Source organism: Tachyglossus aculeatus, chromosome 3 (genome assembly GCF_015852505.1).
Source record: "Tachyglossus aculeatus isolate mTacAcu1 chromosome 3, mTacAcu1.pri, whole genome shotgun sequence".
Lineage (NCBI taxonomy): Eukaryota > Metazoa > Chordata > Mammalia > Monotremata > Tachyglossidae > Tachyglossus > Tachyglossus aculeatus.
The window spans coordinates 31,301,599-31,323,942 of NC_052068.1; the positions used below are offsets into that span (position 1 = coordinate 31,301,599).

The 22,344-nt window shown below is 51.0% G+C and overlaps 1 protein-coding gene and 1 non-coding gene across 8 annotated transcripts in view; one reads left to right on the forward strand and one right to left on the reverse strand.

The window, feature by feature from the left end:
- The window catches only part of DLG5 (discs large MAGUK scaffold protein 5), a 177,243-nt gene extending 172,306 nt beyond the window's left edge, over positions 1-4,937 (reverse strand). For all 7 annotated transcript variants that reach the window (XM_038744424.1, XM_038744428.1, XM_038744426.1 and 4 more), the window contains exon 1: positions 4,502-4,937. In XM_038744424.1, the coding sequence (XP_038600352.1) occupies positions 4,502-4,862 (361 nt within the window). In that variant the 5' untranslated portion in view covers positions 4,863-4,937. The remainder of the gene's footprint in view (positions 1-4,501) is intronic.
- A 13,965-nt stretch (positions 4,938-18,902) lies between these two features.
- Positions 18,903-19,040, forward strand: LOC119926180. Its single transcript, XR_005450078.1, has one exon. It is a non-coding gene; the product is annotated as a small nucleolar RNA SNORA7 (small nucleolar RNA).
- Positions 19,041-22,344: the final 3,304 nt, after the last annotated feature.

Genomic DNA, 22,344 nt, shown 5'->3' on the forward strand with positions numbered 1-22,344 from the left:
AGCAGATACTGAATCTCCATTTTGTAGATGAGGAAACAGAGGTACAGAAAAATTAAGTGACTTACCCAAGGTCACATAACAAGCAAATCGGAGAGTAAAGGTTAGAACCCAGGTCCTCCGACTCCCGGGGCCGTGTTCTCTCCACTAGGCCACGCTGCTTCCTTCAACGTTAAGATGGCTCTCAAGGAGAGCAACCATAGTTCCTTCAAGCATCCTGATGGCAGTGTAGGAGACAGCACACTGGGCTGAATGATCTGTTGGTCTAATGCAGAAATGACATTTCTTCCTAGCTACTTCCACTTTAAGAGAAGTACCATGCCCTAGCGGAAAGAGTACGGCCGGTGGTGGTCAGAAGACCAGGTTCTAACCCCAGCTCTGCCGCTCACCTGCTGGGTGCCCTTGGGCAAACAACTTCACTTCTCTGTGCCTCAGTTCCCTCATCTGCAAAATGGGGATTCAATACCTGCTTTACCTCCTACTTGGAAAGCGAGCCCCAACGGGGACCTGCTTCTCTTGTGTCTACCCCAGCATTTAGTACAGTGCTTGTTATGTAGTAAGCGCTCAACTAAGTGTGATGATGATGATGATTACTATTACTTCTCCCTAGAGAAGATAGGCTTCATTCACCATTCACAGATAACTGACAATTGAGTTGAGGGCCCAAGGCAAAAATGAGTTGCTAAAACTGAATAGAATTGGAATGAAAGAAAGAATGGGAAGGTTTAGGTGGCTGGGGGTGGGAGGGGAGAAGAGTAATTTAATAAAGAAAAACCACAGATCTCATTTTTAGGCATTAAGTGACATTAAGAGCAAGAGTAAGGTTAGATTAATTGTGCAATTCAGTGTGAGCTTTTTAAATGGATTTTCATTCTTTAGAACTTCCTGATTTGTTTTAAATCCACTTTTGTTAGCTGGATTTACCTTACCCCTACCTCACCCCTGGGATCAACACTAAATTTACTTACCGCAGGTCTACGGTCCAGAACCCTATACTAGACACTTGGAGAAACGGGGAGAGAAATTGGACACAGTTCCTCCTGCCCTCACAGAGCTCACAAAAGAGCTCACAAAGTACTCATCATCAATAAGGCCTAAAGAATACCTGGACAGGTTACCTGGACAAAAGACCTGGACAAGTCTATGCGCTGTAATTATTAATGCTGAGAAAACCTCAAGCCCCATGGCACCTTCAAAACCATTTTTAAAAGCATCGATTTGATCAATAGAGAAGCAGCGTGGCACAGTGGAAAGAGCCCGGGCTTTGGAGTCAGAGGTCACGGGTTCAAATCCCGGCTCCGCCAATTGTCAGCTGTGTGACTTTGGGCAAGTCACTTCACTTCTCTGGGCCTCAGTTCCCTCATCTGGAAAATGGGGATTACGACTGTGAGCCCCCCGTGGGACAACCTCATCACCCTGTAACCTCCCCAGCCCTTAGAACAGTGCTTTGCACATAGTAAGCGCTTAATAAATGCTGTCATTAGTAGTAGTAGTAGTAGTAGTATTTCAGTGCTTTCCATGGGCAGAGCACTAGACTAAGCATTTGGGAGAGTATGACACAATGAGTCGAAATGATTCCTACCCAAGGACCTTACAACCTAGGAGGGGAGACGCTGAAATAATTGCTTCCAAACGCAAGATTACGTTTACCACAGGTACGATGTATAATATTATCATCCACTGTGTAGGACAGAAACACTGTGGTGGGGTCTAATGAAAAGAGCTTTGGAGTCAGAAGCCCCAGGGCAGGGCGGGGAGGAGGGTGGGAGGGTTCTACCTCCAGCTGACTCACTCACTGGGTGACCTTGATCACGTAAACTTGACTGTTTTGGGGGTTCCAATTTCCTCTGCTGTACAACGAGGCAGAGACCATTTGCACACTTCAGAGGGTAAAAACAAGCGTTTTAATGGGCAGGGCTTTAACGGCACATTCCCTTTCAGCATTATTTCTCCATTCTTTTTCCCAGCTGCCCCCTAGAAAAGGTAGCCGTCTTGGTAGGGGACTTGGGGTCTTCTCTTCTCCCCCTCCCTTCTGCCTCACTCGGATTTGTTTCCTTTATTCACCCCCACAGCACTCATGTACATATCCGTAATTTGCACATCTGTATTATTGTCTGCCTCCCCCTCTCGACTGTGAGCTCATTCTGGGCAGGGAATGCGTCGACCAACTCTGATATAAAGTACTCTCCCAAGCAAATCGTACGGTGCTGCGTACCCAGTAAGCGCTCGATAAATACGACCGATCAATTGATTGATTCCTGATTTTAGACATGTTAAAAGTGTTGACTAGCAGAGGGGGCCGTTTAAAAGCTCTGTGTCTAAAATGGGCCCTGATGCATTTCTGAGGCCTTAAGAAACGCACTCATTCACTATGTTTCTTTTTTAACATTTTAATTAATCTCGCTCTCTCTCGCTCTCTCTCTCTCTCTCTCTCTCTCTCTCTCTCACACACACACACACACACACACACACACACACACAAATTCCATAAATCAAGAAACTGCCCCTGGCTCCTTGCCAGTTCCCGGCTGGCTTCCCGCTCTGTGTGTCATTAAGCCCCCTCGCACTCCTCCGCCTGGAAGTCGCTCCCCTCCCCCATGTTTTAGGCTAATTCACAACTCCAAAAAAGAGGAAAAACCCATTGTGCACAGTTGGGCCATCCACTCACAACCAGCCAGACAACCGACTCCTGTCCTCCCTAGTTCAGCATCATTGCCTGACTCAAGGGCGGAAACCACTGTGACTTCTTCCACTCCCAAAGCCACCACTCCAACATTACCCCAGGGGCAATCGGACTCACCCAACACTGAAATGATCATTGTCTGAAGAAGTTCTGGGGGATATCTGGGGAGGGGAAAAGCTTAGTTCTGATCAGGTGCTGGGGGGAACCACACTCAAGGACCGCAGCACTGTCTCCTGCTAATGCTGCGATTCAGAACTAGGGGTGGGCCCTTTCCACCCCACTCTTCAGCCTTCTTTCCCAGACGGGAAAAGGCAGTGTGGCCGGGTGGAAAGAGCACGGGCCTGGACGACAGAGGACCTCAGTTCCAATCCCAGCTCCACCACCCGCCGTGTGACCTTGGTCAAGTCACTTCACCTTCTCTGAGCCTCAGATTCTTTATCTGTACAATGAGCATTCAGAATCTCCTCCATTCTCCTGAGACGACGAGCCCCGGGTAGGACAGAAACTGCGTCCACCTGATGGTCTCGGACCCAGTCCGACACTTGGCATAGCACTTGGCACGTGGTAAGCACTTAGTAAATACCACTGTTATTACTACCATTAAATGGGCGCCGGAGCACCCAAGTCTAACAACCCCATACCGGCTGCTGGTTCACCGGTTCCCGGGGAAAAAGTAACAATGTATATTAACTTCCGTCTTCCCCTCTAGACTGTAAACTCACTGTGGGCAGGGGGAGAAGCAGCATAGCCCAGTGGAAAGAGCCCGGGTTTGGGAGTCAAAGGATGTGGGATCTAATCCCGGGTCCGCCACTGGTCTGCTGGGGGACTTTGGGGAGGACGCTTAACTTCTCTGTGCCTCAGTTCCCTCGTCGCTCAACTTCTCTGTGCCTCAGTTCCCTCGTCGCTCAACTTCTCTGTGCCTCAGTTCCCTCGTCGCTCAACTTCTCTGTGCCTCAGTTCCCTCGTCGCTTAACTTCTCTGTGCCTCAGTTCCCTCGTCGCTCAACTTCTCTGCGCCTCGGTTCCCTCGTCGCTCAACTTCTCTGTGCCTCAGTTCCCTCGTCGCTCAACTTCTCTGTGCCTCAGTTCCCTCGTCGCTCAACTTCTCTGTGCCTCAGTTCCCTCGTCGCTCAACTTCTCTGTGCCTCAGTTCCCTCGTCGCTCAACTTCTCTGTGTCTCAGTTCCCTCGTCGCTCAATTTCTCTGTGCCTCAGTTCCCTCGTCGCTCAACTTCTCTGTGCCTCAGTTCCCTCGTCGCTTAACTTCTCTGTGCCTCAGTTCCCTCATCTGTAAAATGGGGATCGAGACGGCGAGCCCCACGTGGGGCAACCCGACGACCTCGTATCTACCCCAGTGCCTCGCAAGTAATAAGCACTTACCAAATGCCATAATAATAACGCGTCTACCGACTCTATTACACCGAGCTCTCCGAAGCGCTCAGCACAGTGGTCTCCAGACCACGGTCGGCGCTCAACGAACACGACTGACTGAGCGTACAGTATGGAGGAGAGAGTACGGGTTCCATCGACATAGGGGCCAAACAGGTCCTGGAGGTGGGATGGACTGTTTACCGAGGGCAGGGCCTCGCCCCTTATGCCAGAATTTAGGGAGTTGAGGGGACGCTCTTGCCTTACCACGCGGACGGATGCCCTCAGAGACGCCGTGTGGGACGAGGCGCGTCCCGGAGGGAGGTGGTGATGAGTGGGAGCACGGGGCACGGGGGGAGGGGGGTTCTCCTCCCAAGGAGACGGAAGAGGGTGACGGGCGGCCGGTGTGGAGGTGGGAGAGCGGGAAGAGCGAGGGGTGCGAAGGGGCCACTCACCGGCGGACTCCCCGGCGGCCTCCCCGGCGGGCCGCGACCCCCCGGCCACGCCGTTCAGGTAGAGGATGGACAACAGGTGGGGCTGCGTCTTCTCCAGGGCCACTCTTAGGTCCTGGAAGTGGTCTCGCTCCTTGGCCAGCAGCAGCTTGAGCAGCAGGTCGGCCTTGGCCCTGGCCCCTCCGCCGGCCGCCCCGCCGGCCGCCGCCTCGGCCTCGTCCTCCTCCTCCTGCAGCCGGCGGCGGTCGCGGGGGGTCAGGGCGCCCGCGGCCTCCAGCAGCCCCAGCACCGCGTCCACCTCCGTCATGGCCTGGGCCAGGCTCTGCTGGCACTGGGCCAGCAGCTCCCGGTGCTTGGGCTCCATGGCCAAGGACGCCTCCCGGGCCCTGGACCCCCGGGACGGGCGGGTGCTCCCTCGTCCTCCTCCCCGGGCCTCCGCACCCCGGCAATTTCCTGAGAGACAGGGATGGATGGGGATGGATAGGGATAGGGATGGGGAATCAGGGGGATCAGGGGGTTGGTCCTGAGCCCCTGGGGGGGGGGGGGGGGGGCGGGGGGAGCCCACCGGTCCCTTTGGCGCCCCCTGCCGGCCACCGGGAGAGGCGCGGCGGCGAGGCGCCCCCTGCCGGCCGCCGGGCGGGACCGGGGCGGCGGCGAGGCGCCCCCTGCCGGCCGCCGGGCGGGACCGGGGCGGCGGCGGGGCGCCCCCTGGCGGACGAGCGGGGGAGTGTCCGGCCGGGCGAGCGAGCAAACGGGCGGGCGAGTGGGCTAGCAACAAGGCCGGGGCCGCCGGAGCCGGCTGGCCCCGGGGCGCGGGGGTTGGGGCGGCCGGGAGGTGGGAGAGCAGAGGGGAGGGGAGGAGGGGGCAGGAGGGGAGTGGAGAGGAGAGCAGAGGGGAAGAGAAGAGAAGAGAGCAGAGGGCAGGAGAGGAGAGCGGTGCGGCGCTCAGGCCCGGCCGCCCGCGGGGCTCAGTGTCGGCGGCGGCGGCGGCGGCGGCGCGGCCATGTTGTCGGCGGGGGCGGGGCAGGAAGGCCAGGGGAGAAGAGCGGGCTCCCGGGGCAGCCCGGAGGACCGGCAGGAGGAGGAGCGGGAGCGGGAGCGGGGGCGGAGGGAGGGAGGAGCGGAGGGACGGGGGCGGGCCGGGGCAGGGGCCGGGCGGCCGGCGGGCATCGCTCCCCGCCCACCAGCCCGCCAGCCCCCCCCCCCGCCGCTGGGGAGAAGGAGACAAAGGCGGAGCGGGGGGCGGAGGGGAGACAGGGAGGGAGGGAGAGAGGGAGGGAGAGAGAGAGAGAGGGAGAGAGGGAGGGAGGGAGGGGCCGTCCGCCCGCCCGCCCGGCCGCCCGGCCGCCCTTAGCTCCGGCCGGACGGCTCGGCCGGGACCGCCCCGAACCCGCTCCGGGGACCGACCGACCGACCGACCGACCCACCGCTCCGGGTCCGTCCGCCCAGGGTCCGCCCGGCCCGGGGGCGCCCGCTCCCGGGGCTCGGGGCCGGGGCCGGCGCCGGCCGGGGGCGGGGGCGGGGCGGGGAGAGAGACGGAGGGGAGGGCGGGCGGGGAGAGGGGAAGGCGGGGAGAGGGGAGGGAGGGAGAAGGGGGAGAGGGGAGGGAGAGGGGGAGGGCGGGGAGGGAGAAGGGGGAGAGGGGAGGGGGAGGGCGGGGAGAGAGAAGGGGAGGGGGAAGGGGGAGAGGGGAGCGGGGAGGGGACGGGACGGGACGGGACGGGAGGAGGAGGAGGAGCGGGGAGGGGGTAATAATAATGATGGCATTTATTAAGCGCTTACTATGGGCAAAGCACTGTTCTAAGCGCTGGGGAGGTTACAAGGTGATCAGGTTGTCCCACGGGGGGGCTCGCAGTCTTCACCCCCATTTTACAGATGAGGGAACTGAGGCCCAGAGGATGATGATGATGGCGGCATTTGTGAAGCGCTTACTATGTGCAAAGCACTGTTCTAAGCGCTGGGGAGGTTACAAGGTGATCAGGTTGTCCCACACGGGGGCTCCCAGTCTTCACCCCCATTTTACAGATGAGGTAACTGAGGCCCGGAGGATGATGATGATGGCGGCATTTGTGAAGCGCTTACTATGTGCAGAGCGCTGTTCTAAGCGCCGGGAGGAGATACAAGGTGATCAGGTAGCCCCACGTGGGGCTCGCGGTCGTCATCCCCATTTTCCAGATGAGGGAACTGAGGCCCAGAGAAGTGAAGCGACTTGCCCGAGGTCACACAGCCGACATGTGGCGGAGGCGGGATTCGAACCCATGACCTCTGGCTCCAAAGCCCGGGCTCTTTCCCACTGAGCCACGCTGCCTCTCGGAGGAGGAGGAGGAGGAGGAGGAGGAGGAGGAGGAGGAGGAGGAGGAGGAGGAGGAGGAAGAAGAAGAAGAAGAAGAAGAAGAAGAAGAAGAAGAAGAAGAAGAAGAAGAAGAAGAAGAAGAAGAAGAAGAAGAAGAAGGGGGTGGGTTAAGCGTTAGGAGGAGGAGGAGGAGGAGGAGAAGAAGAAGAAGAATGGGGTGGGTTAAGCGTTTGGTAGGTGCCGTTCGTTCGTTCAATGGTATTTGTGGAGCCCCTACCGTCAATCAATCAATCAATCAATCAATCGTATTTATTGAGCGCTTACTATGTGCAGAGCACTGTACTAAGCGCTTGGGAAGTACAAACTGGCATCACATAGAGACAGTCCCTACCCAACAGTGGGCTCACAGTCTAAAAGGGGGAGACAGAGAACAGAACCAAACATACCAACAAAATAAAATAAGTAGGATAGAAATGTACAAGTAAAATAAATAGAGTAATAAATATGTACAACCATATATCCATATATACAGGTGCTGTGGGGAAGGGAAGGAGGTAAGATGGGGGGGATGGAGAGGGGGACGAGGGGGAGAGGAAAGAAGGGGCTCAGTCTGGGAAGGCCTCCTGGCCGTCGGCACAGCCCCCCGAGAAGCCCTTGGCGACCCCCCCGGGGAAGCCGCCCAGGGAAGCCGTCCCCGGCCGGCCCGCCCTCCCGCTCCCCCGGGGCCTGGGGCACAGGCCCCGAAACAAGGGAACGGGCATCGGCAGAAATAAATGCCATTATAGGTGACCGGGTGCTATATACAATTAGATGGTGCATAGCGATCGATCGTATTTATTGAGCGCTTACTGTGCGCGCAGCGCTGGACTAAGCGCTTGGGAAGGACGAGTTGGCAACGTCTAGAGACGGACCCTACCCAACAGTGGGCTCACAGGCTAGAAGGGGGAGACAGACAACAAAACACACGCGCACACACACACACATTTGTGTATATATATGTGTATATATATATTTGTGCATATATATGTTTATATGTATGTGTATGTATATATATGTATATATTTGTATGTATGTGTGTGTATTTATATATGTGTGTATGTGTATATGTGTATATTTATGTGTATGCATGTATATTTATGTATGTGTGTATATTTATATATGTGTGTATGTGTATATGTGTATAATTATGTGTATGCATGTATATTTATGTATGTGTGTATATTTATATGTGTGTGTATGTGTATATGTGTGTGTGTATTTATGTGTGTGCATGTATATTTATATGTGTGTATGTGTATATGTGTGTGTATATTTATGTGTATGCATGTATATTTATATGAGTGTGTATGTGTATGAATACATATGTGTTCATGTATATGCGTGTATGTGTATGTATATGCATGCACGCACACATATATACTTATATGTGTGTGTGTATGTATATGCATGCACGCACACATATATACTTATATGTATGTGTGTGCATGCATGTATACACATACACGCACACATATATACGTATATGTATGCATATATATGTATGTGTGTGCGTGCATGTGTATGCATACACGCACACATATGCATACATGTATGCATATATATTTATATGTATGTGTGTGTGTGTGTGTGTGTGTATACATATACATATATAAAGTGCCGAGGGACAGGGGCAGGGGGGAGAGCAAAGGAAGGCGACGCGGAATAATAATAACAGTGGCATTTCGTAACCGGTGACTGTGTTCCAGGCACTGTACTAAGCGCCTGTCTCTCGTGGGATTTACAGTCTTCTTAATCCCGGCGTCCGACCTTAACCCCCAGCGACTTGCAGAGCCAGGGTTAGAACCCATCACCTTCCGCCTCCCAGGACCATGACGAAGAAGGGAGGGGAAGCCGCTGGACGCTGTACTGAGCACCGGGGTGGATACGAGCAGCTCGGGTTGGACGCGGTCCCTGGCTCCTCACGTGGGCCTCACCGCCTCGATCCCCGTTTTACAGATGAGGTCACTGAGGCCCAGAAAAGGGAGGTGACTTGACTAAGGCCACTTAGCTGATGAGTGGGATGGGACAGGAGGAGGTGGGGAGGGGCGCAGAAAGGGGGCGAATCTTGGGGTCTGCTCGGCCTGTGAGAGAGGGAGTGGGCAAGAACAGTGCTTTGCATATATAGTATAGTGTATATATATAGTATATATGTTGCCAACTTGTACTTCCCAAGCGCTTAGTACAGTGCTCTGCACACAGTAAGCACTCAATTAATACGATTGATGATAATGATGATGATAGTAAGCGCTTAATAAATGCCATTATTATTATTATTATTATTATTATTATTATTATTATTATGGCCTTGAATAAATGAGGCGGATGGGGGCAAAGGAACCATGACTTTAGGCGACCTTCCTGGTGGTGGGAGGGGTCTTCAATCAATCAATCAATCAATCGTATTTATTGGGCACTTACTGTGTGCAGAGCACTGGACTAAGCGCTTGGGAAGTACAAGTTGGCAACATATAGAGACGGTCCCTACCCCACAGTGGGCTCACAGTCTAAAAGGGGGAGACAGAGAACAAAACCAAACGTACTGACAAAATAAAATAAATAGAATAGATATGTACAAGTAAGATAAATAAATAGAGTAATAAATATGTACAAACATATATACAGGTGCTGTGGGGAAGGGAAGGAGGTAAGATGGGGGATGGAGAGGGGGGACGAGGGGGAGAGGAAGGAAGGGGCTCAGTCTGGGAAGGCCTCCTGGAGGAGGTGAGCTCTCAGTAGGGCCTTGAAGGGAGGAAGAGAGCTAGCTTGGCGGATGGGCAGAGGGAGGGCATTCCAGGCCAGGGAAGGACGTGGGCCGGGGGTCGATGGCAGGACAGGTGGGAACGAGGCCCGGTGAGGAGATTAGCGGCAGAGGAGCAGAGGGTGCGGGCTGGGCTGGAGAAGGACAGAAGGGAGGTGAGGTAGGAGGGGGCGAGGTGATGGACAGCCTGGAAGCCCAGGGTGAGGAGTTTCTGCCTGATGTGCAGATTGATTGGTAGCCACTGGAGATCTTCCCGGGGAGCCCCCCACCCCCTCAGCCGGTCTCCTTCCCCACTTCCCCATCTGAGCCTGGGAGCAAGATCTCCCCTGCCGCCCGCCTCTCTCTGGCCTCTCTCCCTTTCTCTTCTCATTCCAGCTGCAGAAAGCAGGCGGTCTTTGCAAAAGCTCCAGGGACGTCAGGGCTTGCCCCCCTAACCCTCGGGATCGTGGCTCAGCCGTGGCCAACAATGCACTCCATTCCCTCCAGGGAGAAGCAAATCTAGGGTGAAGTGGAGAAGGTTGGAACTCATGAGAGAGAGGAGAGTAATAATATGGTATTTGTCCAGGTGTTTACCATGTGCAAGCACCGTTCTAAGCACTGGGGGATATACAAGATCAGGTTGTCCCACTTGGGGCTCGCGGTCTTCACCCCCATCTTCCAGATGAGGTAACTGAGGCCCAGAGAAGTGACGTGACTTGCCCAAAGTCACACAGCTGACGAACGTCAGCCTGGCGGAGCCGGGATTAATAATAATAATAATAATCATGGCATTTGTTAAGCGCTTACTATGTGCAAAGCACTGTTCTAAGCGCTGGGGGGATGCGAGGTGATCAGGCTGTCCCCATTTGCCAGATGAGGTAACTGAGGCTCAGAGAAGTTAAGCGACTTGCCCAAGGTCACACAGCAGACATGTGACGGAGCCAGAATCCGAACCCATGACCTCTGACTCCAAAGCCCATGCTCTTTCCACTGAACCACGCTGCTTCTCATTAGAACCCACGACCTGGGACTCCCGAGCCCGGGCTCTTTCCACTGAGCCACGCTGAGTAAAGCGGTGGTATCAAAGTTCCCTGAGGAGGAGAGGCTAGCAGGAAGTGGAATGTGTGGTGGAAGAAGAGCCAGGTAGGGATGTTGAGGCCCTGTGTTCCAGCAGCTGAGGCTACCCAGTCGAAACTGTTCCACTGTCCGCTCCCTAGCCCTTAGTATAGTCCTCTGCACTCAATAAGTGCTCCCTTCAAAGCCCTACTGAGAGCTCACCTCCTCCAGGAGGCCTTCCCAGACTGAGCCCCCTCCTTCCTCTCCTCCTCCTCCCCCTCCCTATCCCCCGCCTTACCTCCTTCCCCTCCCCCCCCGCACCTGTATATATGTTTGTACATATTTATTACTCTATTTTACTTGTACATATTTATTCTATTTTATTTTGTTAATATGTTTTGTTTTGTTGTCCGTCTCCCCCTCCTAGACTGTGAGCCCGCTGTTGGGTAGGGACCGTCTCTATATGTTGCCAACTTGTACTTCCCAAACGCATAGTACAGTTCTCTGCACACCAGCGTGGCTAAGTGGAAAGAGCCTGGGCTTTGGAGTCAGAGGTCATGGGTTCAAATCCCAGCTCCGCCAATTGTCAGCTGTGTGACTTTGGGCAAGTCACTTCACTTCTCTGGGCCTCAGTTCCCTCATCTGTAAAATGGGGATTAAGACTGTGAGCCCCATGTGGGGCAACCTGATCACCTTGTATCCCCCCCCAGCGCTTAGAACAGTGCTCTGCACATAGTAAGTGTTTAACAAATACCATCATCATCAATAAATACGACTGAATGAATGAATGAATCAATCGATCATATTTATTGAGCACTTACTGTGTGCAGAGCACTGTACTAAGCGCTTGCACTGTACTAAGCAAATGATGAACGAATGAATAAATACCATAGATTAGTTTTTTATGGTATCTGTTAAGTGCTTTCTATGTGCCGGGCACTCTCCTAAGCCCTGAAACAGATACAGGTTCATCAGGTTGGGCACAGTCCCCGTCATTCATTCGGGCGTATTTGTTGAGCGCTTACAGTGTGTGGAGCCCTGTACTCATCATCATCGTCATCAATCGTATTTATTGAGCGCTTACTATGTGCAGAGCACTGTACTAAGTGCTTGGGAAGTACAAATTGGCAACATATAGGGACAGTCCCTGCCCAACAGTGGGCTCACAGTCTAAAAGGGGGAGACAGAGAACAAAACCAAACATAGTAACAAAATAAAATAAATAGAATAGATAGCACTTGGACAGCACAGTTCAGCAGTAAGGAGAGACGATCCCTGCCCACACCGGGCTTATGGTCTAGAAGCGGGAAGGCAGACATCAAAACAGGTAAACAGGCATCTGTCCCACATAGGGCTCACGGTCTTCATCCCCGTCTTACAGATGAGGCAACCGAGGCCCAGAGAAGTGAAGCGACTTGCCCGAGGTGACACAGAAGACAAATGGCGGAGCCGGGATTAGAACCCAGGTCCTTCTGATTCCCCGGCCTGTGCCCTATCCGCTCGTCGCCATCCTCCTCCTTCAAAGACTCTTTAGCTCTTTTTAAACCAGGCGGGAAAGCTCTCGGGTCTTGTGGGAAACCGAGGGTGAGTGAGCCAGGAAATTGAGCTCAAGCAGCTGTGGGGTTTGAAACGATGGCTTCATCACCACAGCAGGAAACCTAGGGCTTTGGTCTCCACCTCCTCCCATGGAGACGGCATCTTTGGAGTGAAGGGCCTTCATTCATTCAATCGGATTTATTGAGCGCTTACTGTGTGCAAAACACTGTAAGAAGCTGTTGGGAGAGTACAATAAGAAGCAGCTGCCGTAAGAGATAGGAGCCAGCCCTCTACTGTACCTCTAAATGTGTTGGCTTCAGCCCACCCTTATCCCCCCCACCCCACCCATGAAGGTGGGGCAAGGCCATGTGAATTATTAGCGTGGCTCGATGGAGAGAGCCCGGGCTTAGGTGTCAGAGGTCATGGGTTCAAATCCCGGCTCCGCCACTTAGCTGTGTGACTTTGGGCAAGTCACTTAACGTCTCTGTGCCTGTTCCCTCATCTGGAAAATGGGGATGAAGACTGTGAGCCCCACGTGGGACGATATCTGATCACCTTGTATCCTCTCCGGCACTTAGAACAGGGCTTTACACATAGTAAGCGCTCAACAAATGCCATCGTTATTATTATTATTCGATTCTCCCGAGTCTAAGATATAGGGTTCCCCCTTCTAGGAACTACTGTTTTTGTATGGGGGCCTAAATTAATCACTACCCCCTAGCATTTGGTTCGGTGCGCTGCACACAGTAAGTGCTCAATAAATGCCATGAATTGCTTGATTTGTTGTCTTATGCCGTCGAGTCGTGTCCGACCCATAGCGACGCCACGGACACATCTCTCCCAGAACGCCCCACCTCCCTCTGCAGTCGTTCCGGCAGTGTATCCAGAGAGTTTTCTTTGGTCCAAATACGAAAGTGGTTTACCGTTGCCTTCTTCTGTACAGTAAACTAGAGTCTCAGCCTCTCCCATGCCGCTGCTGCCCAGCACAGGTGAGTTTTGACCGGCAGCAGAGTGCCTTCCATTTGCTAGCCACTGCTCAAGATAGGAACGGAATCGATAGGTCTCCGCTCGATGATACATCCCCCTCAAAAAAATAAAATAAAAATATCACTTTTATTTGTTATGCGGGTTACTGAGGAGAAAGCGTGACTCGGGGAAGATGTCTATCTATCTATGTATATACCTATGCACCTCTATGTACATATAGGTACACAGACATGCTGAATGATTAGGACTATATATACCATATATTGTATATATTCATATATTGCTCAACAAATACCCTGACTGATGACTACCACAAATACTAGATGAGTACAAAGATCTGAATCATTCAGCAAATTCATTCATTCATTCAATCAATCGTATTTATTGAGCGCTTACTGTGTGCTGAGCACTGTACTAAGCGCTTGGGAAGTACAAGTTGGCAACATATAGAGACGGTTCCTACCCAACAGCGGGCTCACAGTCTAGAAGGGGGCTCACAGTCTAGAAGGGGGCTCGCAATCTAGAAGGCAAATATCTAGCTGGATATATATTGAAAGATCCAGATATTTGTAGTAATCTAGTATTTGTGATAATGGTATTTTTGAGCACTTACTATGTGCTAGGCACTGTACTCAGGGTAGATGTAGGTTGGACACAGTCCCTGTCCTACATGGGGGGAATCACGGTCTTAATCCCGATTTTTCAGATGAAGTAACTAGGACACAGAGAAGTGAAGTGACTTGCCCAGAGTCACACAACAAGGCAAGTTGCAGAACCGGGATTACAAACCAGGTTCTTCAGATTCTCAGTTCCATCTTCTATCCACTAGACCATGCTGCTTCTTTCAAACATGCTCATTTCTCCCCTACCTTAGAAAAAACTCTCCCTTGACCCCTGGGCTCCCTCCAGTTACTCAGGTCCTTGGAGAACAGGCAGTGTCAAACTCCTGCCTTCTCTCAAAATGCCCCCCCACTCCACCTGCACCTCTGAACCCATCCCTTCGCACCTTTTAATAATGGCATTTATTAAGCGCTTACTATGTGCAAAGCACTGTTCTAAGCGCTGGGGAGGTTACAAGGGGATCAGGTTGTCCCACAGGGGGCTCCCAGTCTTAATCCCCATTTTACAGATGAGGTAACTGAGGCCCAGAGAAGTTAAGTGACTTGCCCAAGGTCACACAGCGGACATGTGGCGGAGCCAGAATCCGAACCCATGACCTCTGACTCCAAAGCCCGGGCTCTTTCCACTGAGCCACGCTGCTTCACCTTTTCGTGCTGCACCTTTTCGAAGCACTTGCCCTGTCCCTTCCATCCGCCCTGACGGCCATCTTCCTCCGTTCGCTCTCCGATGGCTTTTTCCCCACTACTTTCAAATATGCTCTTGTCTCCCCGTGCTAAAAAAAAAAAATTCCTCCTTGATCCCAAGGCTCCCTCCGGCTATCTCCCCATCTCCCTCCTACCGTTCCTTGAGCGAGTTGTCTACGCCTGCTGCCTCCACTTCCCCTCCTCCAATTCTCTCATTCATTCATACGTTCATTCAATCGTATTTATTGAGCGCTTACTGTGTGCAGAGCGCCGTACTAAGCACTTGGGAAGTACAAATCAGCAACGTATAGAGACGGTCCCTACCCAAACAACGGGCTCACAGTCCTTCGATCTGGCTTCTGCCCCCTACACATGACATAGGGGATAGAGCACGGGCCTGGGAATCAGAAGGTCACGGGTTCTAATCCTGGCTCCGCCACTGTCTGCTGTGTGACCTTGGATAAGTCGCTTCACTTCTCTGCGCCTCGGTGACCTCATCCGGAAAATGGCGATCAAAGCCGTGTGCCCCAGATGGGACAGGGATTGTGTCCAACTTGATTTGTTTGTATCCACCCCAGCGCGTAGTACAGTGCCTGGCACATAGTAAGCGCTTAACAAATACCATTATCATCATCATTATTATTATTATTGTCTCCTTCTTGCCAAATCCAATGGCCTCTACTCCATCCTAATTCATTCATTCATATTTATTAAGCACTTGCTGTGTGCAGAGCACTGTACTAAGTGCTTGGGAAAGTACACTGCAACAATAAAAAGTGACATTCCCTGCCCATGACGAGCTCACGGTCTAGAGGTGGGGGAGAGAGACATCAAGACAAATAAATAAAATTCCAGTTATATACAAAAGTGGTGTGGGACTGGGAGGGCGAGGGAAGAGCAAAGGGAACAAGGCAGGGTGACACAGAAGGGAGTGGGAGATGAAGAAAAGTGGGGCTTAGTCTGGGAAGGCCTCTTGGAGGAGATGTGCCTTTAATAAGGCTTTGTCTGTCGGATTTGAGGAGGGAGAGAGTCCCAGGCCAGAAGTAGGATGTGGGCCAGGAATCGGCGGTGAGACAGGCAAGATTGAGGCACAGTGAGAAGGTTAGCACTGGAGGAGCAAAGTACGCAGGTTGGGTTGTAGGAGAGAAGCGAGATGAGGTAGGAGGGGGCAAGGTGATGGGGTGCTTTAAAGCCAATGGTGAGAAGTTTTTGTTTGATACAGAGGTGGATGGGCAGCCACTGGAGATTTTTGAGGAGGGGGGTGACATGTCCTGAACGTTTTTGTAGAAAGATGATCCGGGCAGCTGAGTGAATTATGCACTGGAGGGGGGAGAGACAGGTGGTTGGTTGGGAGGTCAGCAAGGAGGCTGATGCAGTCATCCAATAGTAATATTTATTAACGTGGTGGCAGATTGGATGAATTGGAAAGGGCGATTTTAGCGATGTTGTGAAGGTGGAACCGACAGGATCGGGTGAATGATCGAATATGTGGGTTGAATGAGTGAGAGGAGTCAAGGATGACGCCAAGGTTTTGGGCTTGTGAGATGGGAAGGATGGTGGTGTCGAACCCTGCCTGGGACACTGTCAATCCCAGAAACATTATCCAGCCTTGGCTTCATTGACACTGTCCTTTTCTGGCTCTCCTGTCTCTTTGGCCACACATTCTCATTCTCTTTCGGGGGCTTCTCCCCTGCCTCCCACCTCCTAACTGTGGGTTTCCCTCAAGGCTCAGATCTAGGTCCCCTTCTATTATCCATCTACCCCGACACCCTTGGAAAACTCATTCACCCCCACGACTCCAAATACCATCTCTAGGCGGGTGATTCTCAAATCTCCATCTCCAGCTCTGATCTCTCTCCTACTCTGCAATCTCTTGTTTCCTCCTGCCTTCAGGACATCTCTACTTGAACGTCCTGCCACACCTCAAATTTAACACATTCATTCAATCACTCAATTGCATTTATATAGTGCTTACCATGAGTAGAGCATTATACTAAGCGTTTGGGAGAATACGCGATAACAATGAAGCAGACACATTCCCTGCTGACAACGAGTTTACAATCCAGACAGCTCCCACGGCTTCAACTATCATCTCTACACTGATGACACGCAGATCTACATCTCTGCCCCTGCTCTCTCCCCCTCCCTCCAGGCTCGCATCTCCTCCTGCCTTCAGGACACCTCCATCTGGATGTCTGCCCACCACCTAAAACTCAACATGTCCAAAACTGAACTCCTTGTCTCCCCTCCCAAACCCTGCCCTCTCCCTGACTTTCCCTCACTGTTGACGGCACTACCATCCTTCCCATCTCACAAGCCCGCAACCTTGGTGTCATCCTCGACTCCGCTCTCTCATTCACCCCTCACATCCAAGCCGTCACCAAAACCTGCTGGTCTCAGCTCCCCAACATTGCCAAGATCCGCCCTTTCCTCTCCATCCATACCGCTACCCTGCTCGTTCAAGCTCTCATCCTATCCCGTCTGGACTACTGCATCAGCCTTCTCTCTGATCTCCCATCCTCGTGTCTCTCCCCACTTCAATCCATACTTCATGCTGCTGCCTGGATTGTCTTTGTCCAGAAATGCTCTGGGCATGTTACTCCCCTCCTCAAAAATCTCCAGTGGCTACCAATCAATCTGCGTACCAGGCAGAAACTCCTCACCCTCGGCTTCAAGGCTGTCCATCACCTCGCCCCCTCCTACCTCACCTCCCTTCTCTCCTTTTCCAGCCCACCCTGCACCCTCCGCTCCTCTGCCGCTAATCTCCTCACCGTGCCTCGTTCTCGCCTGTCCCGCCGTTGACCCCCGGTCCACGTCATCCCCCGGGCCCGGAATGCCCTCCCTCTGCCCATCCGCCAAGCTAGCTCTCTTCCTCCCTTCAAGGCCCTACTGAGAGCTCACCTCCTCCAGGAGGCCTTCCCAGACTGAGCCCCTTCCTTCCTCTCCCCTCGTCCCTCTCTCCATCCCCCGTCTTACCTCCTTCCCTTCCCCACAGCACCTGCATATATGTATATACGTTTGTACATATTTATTACTCTATTTATTTATTTATTTATTTATTTATTTATTTATTTTACATGTACATATCTATTCTATTGATTTTATTTTGTTAATATGTTTGGTTTTGTTCTCTGTCTCCCCCTTCTAGACTGTGAGCCCACTGTTGGGTAGGGACTGTCTCTATATGTTGCCAACTTGTCCGGGCTTTGGAGTCAGAGGTCATGGGTTCAAATCCCAGCTCCGCCAACTGTCAGCTGTGTGACTTTGGGCAAGTCACTTAACTTCTCTTTTGCCTCTGTTCCCTCATCTGTAAAATGGGGATTAAGACTGTGAGCCCCCCATGGGACAACCTGATCACCTTGTAACCTCCCCAGCGCTTAGAACAGTGCTTTGTATTTAGTAAGCACTTAATAAATGCTATTATTATTATTATTATTATTATTATTATCAAAGGCTCATCTCCTCCAGGAGCCCTTCCTGGGAAATGAGCCCTCATTTCCTCTTCTCTCATGCCTTTCAGCGTCACCCTTGCACTTGAATTTGCACCCTTTCTTCACCCCCCCCTCAATCCCACAGCACTTATATACATATCTGTAATTTATGTTCTTATATTAATGTCTGTCTCCTCCTCCTCTAGACTGTAAGATTGTTGTGGGCAAGGAACGTGTTATATTGTAATCTCCCAAACGCTTAGTACAGTGCTCTGCACACCATAAGAGCTCAATAAATGGGATTGACTTTTTGATTGATGAGGTAACCGAGGCCCACAGAAGTTATGTGACATGTCCAAGGTCACAGAGCAGACAAGTGGTGGAGTCGGGATTTGAATCTAGGTTTTTTTACTCCCAGGCCCATGCTTTTTCCACTAGGCCATGCTGCTTTTTGGGATCAAGGATTTCTGCCCCCTCACTTCACAAAATTTTCCACCTCTGCATAGGTTCGATGGCTGAAGATTGCTTTTCCTTTCACCCAGGTTACCTCCTCCTTCACAAAGAATAATAGTGTAAAAAAAAATTAAGTTACCTCTTGATGAAGTGGGTGATAGAGAGGAATGGTATGTAAAAAGGGAAAAGATGTGTCATAAACATGATATAATTCAACTCGTCATTGATTCTCAAAATTCACAATGACTTTACCAACAATGGGGTTCAGTTGTCCAGCCTGGTTACTAATAAATCCTAGACTACTAGGACATCCTTTGACTAATAAAGTTTACTGCCTTTGGTGGAGATTTGGACAGCCCTCTGAAAGTGGCATAAACTGAGAAATTAAACTTCTTGTTCTTGACCTTTCTTCACTACAAAACCCCAAATCCTATAGTTTTCTTCATGAGTAAAAGCATTTTAATACTAAGCAGCAGGGATCCATAATCACAAAATTAAACTGAAAAAGGCCAGAAAATAAAATTCAAGGCTGACCCGACTGTATTCTGCTATTGGTAGGATATATCTGACTCTCTTGTGATCGCACCTGGAGAGTTTCCAGTACTCTACCAGTCTCGGCTACAGGAGGGAGAGTCAAGCAGAGGCATACCCATTCCATCCCTGGCTTGGCCAGTGTCTAATGAGTGGAAGGCAATCTGCTACACTGTTGGATATGTTGCCAACTTGTACTTCCCAAGCACTTAGTACAGTGCTCTGCACACAGTAAGCGCTCAATAAATACGATTGATGATGATGATGATGATGCTACAAGTCAAAACTCACCTGTGCTGGGCAGCAGCGGCCTGGGAGAGAGTCGAGGGCGGAGACTCAAGTTTACTGCACAGAAGGAGGTGACGGTAAACCACTTCTGTATTTTTACCAAGAAAACTCTATGGTTACACTACCAGAACGATTGCAGGTGGAGATGGAGCGCTCGGGGAGAGATGCGTCCATGGAGTCGCTATGGGTTGGAATGGACTCGATAGCATAAGACAAGACAAGGAATTATCTGAGCTGCATAAAGAATCTTGGCAGAAAACATAACTCTTGAATCAAGTGTCTCTTGAGGATTGATAAGTTATTAGAGAGAAAAGCGTTAAAGAGAACAGCCATAAGGTTGAAGGCCTAGTAGGGTAAAGTTAACCATCACCTTGAGCCCAAGTTTTTTTACTTAATATATCTGGGGGGTTTTTTCCTAGTGATGTGCGGCCTAATGGAAAGAGTGGGGGCCTGGGGAGTCAGTCAGAGAATCAGGGCTCTTATCCCAGCTCTAACAGCTGCCTGCTGTGTGATAAACTTGGGAAAGTTGCTTAATTTCTCTATCTCTCAGTTTCCACATCTGTAAAATGGGGGTTCGATGCCAGTTTTCCCTCCTACTTACACTGTGAGCCCTGTGAGGGAAAGGGACAGGAACTGTGTCCACCCTGAATAGTTTGTGTCTATCCCAGAGTTTAGAACAGTTCTTGTCGCGTAGTAAGCACTAAGAAATATAATAATGATCATCGTTGAAAGATAACTGATTGTCCTTTGTCAGAGTCCAGAAATGGAACATAATCAGATACAGCGGTACTGCAAAACACAAACAACACCCCAAACCATGGAAAACTATATTTAAGGAAATATCTACTGCCAGTGATTCTACCCCAGAAATTTTAAATTTAATTTGAAAACATGATACTTGCTTATTTCTCTAAAGGGACTTCCTAACTCACGAAAGGTAAGTTGGGAGAGGGAGGGAGAAAGAGAGAGAATTAGAATGACTATGGTTATGAATGTTTGCTAGTGTAAACTAGTCTTTGTGATTTTAACCCACGTGCTGCAGCCTGGCCTACTGGATACAGCACAAGCCTGGAAGTCTTCAGGACTTGGGTTCTAATCCCAGCTCTGCCACTTGTCTGCTGTGCAACCTTGGGCAAGTCATTTAACTTCTCTGTGCCTTGGTTTCCTCCTCTGTAAAATAGAGGTAAGACTTGGGAGCCTCATGTGGAACATGGACTGCATCCAACCTGATTAGTGTGTCTCTATACCAGCGCATAGTACAGTGCCTAGCACACAGTAAATGCTTAACAGATACCATGGGGAAAAAAACAACAGAACTCTCTATTCACCATGATCCTACAGCTTTGCACCTGTGGAACACCCTCAATTTCGTGTAAGGAATTTGCAGGCTCAAGGAGGCTTTGGATTCATTCATTGATGAAAGGCCCATGATGGATAATTAGGGAGGAAAATTAGGGGTGGAGAGAACCAACACTGTTATTTGGGGCCACTGTGAGAGACAGAATTCTGGGCTGGGCACAGTGGATCATTGGCCAGATCTATTGTGACATGTCTTACGTTCTTATGAAAGTGGGTCCCAAAGGTACTCAAATAGCTCCTTGAGGAGCAGGCAGTGTCAAACTCCTGAACAAACGCCTGCCTTCTCTCAAAATCCTCGCCCTCCTCCTGTGCCCCTGAACCTGTCCGTTGAACCTTATCGAAGCGCTTGCCTCCTTACTGAGTGCCATCTTCCACTTCACTCTCCAATAGCTTTTTCCCCCACTGCTTTCAAAAGCAGCTTGGCTCAGTGGAAAGAGCCCGGGCTTGGGAGTCAGAGGTCATGGGTTCTAATCCCGGCTCTGCCACTTGCCTGCTGTGTGACTTTGGGCAAGTCACTTAACTTCTCTGTGCCTCAGTTACCTCATCTGTAAAATGGGGATTAAGACTGTTAGCCCCATGTGGAACAACCTGTTTACCTTGTACCCCCCTCAGTGCTTAGAACAGTGTTTGGCAACTTAGAACAGTGCTTGGCACATAGTAAGTGCTTAACAAATACCATCATTATTATTAAATATGCTCTTGTCCCCCCATCCTAAAGAAAATCCTGCCTTGACCCCATGGCTCCCTCCAGTTATCACCCCATCTCCCTCCTACCATTCATCTCCAAACACCTGGAGTGAATTGTCTACACCCGCCGTCTCAAGTTCCTCTCCTTCAATTCTCTCCTTGACCCCCTCCAATTTGGCTTCCCTCCCCTTCACGCCACAGAAACCTCCCACTCAAAGATCACCAATGATCTTCTTGCCAAATCCAATGGCCCCTATTCCATCCCGATCCTCCTCGACCTCTCAACTGCCTTCGCCACCATCAATTACCCCCTTCTCCTGGAAATATTATCCAACCTCAGCTTCACTGACACCGTCCTCTCCTGGTTCCCCTCCTATCTTTCTGGCCACTCATTCTCAGTCTCTTTTGCAGGCTCCTCCTCTGCCTCCTACCCCCTAACAGTGGGAATCCCTCAAGGCTCTGTTCTGGGTCCCCTTCTATTCTCCATCTACACCCACTCGGAGAATTCATTCACTCCCACGGCTTCAACTACCATCTCTATGTGGGTGATTCCCAAATCTACATCTCCAGCCCTGATCTCTCTCCTTCTCTGCAGTCTCGTGTTTCCTTCTGCCTTCAGGACATCCCCGCCGACACCTCAAATTTAGCATGTCCAAAACAGACCTCCTTATCTTCCCACCCAAACCCTGCCTCCCCATGACTTTCCCATCACTGTAGACGGCACCACCATCCTCCTGCCTCACAAGCTCATAGCCTTGGTGTTATGATGATGATGATGATGATGATGATGATGGCATTTAATAAGCGCTTACTATGTGCAAAGCACTGTTCTAAGCACTGGGGAGGTTACAAGGTGATCAGGTTGTCCCACAGGGGGCTTATGGTCTTAATCCCCATTTTACAGATGAGGTAACTGAGGCCCAGAGAAGTTAAGTGACTTGCCCAAAGTCACACAGCTGACAATTGGCGGAGCTGGGATTTGAACCCATGACCTCTGACTCCAAAGCCCGGGCTCTTTCTACTGAGCCACGCTGTTTCTCTATCTTCAACTCATCTCTCTCATAAGCACTTAGTACAGTGCTCTGCACACAGTAAGCGCTCAATAAATATGATTGAATGAATGAATTCACCCCACATATTAAATC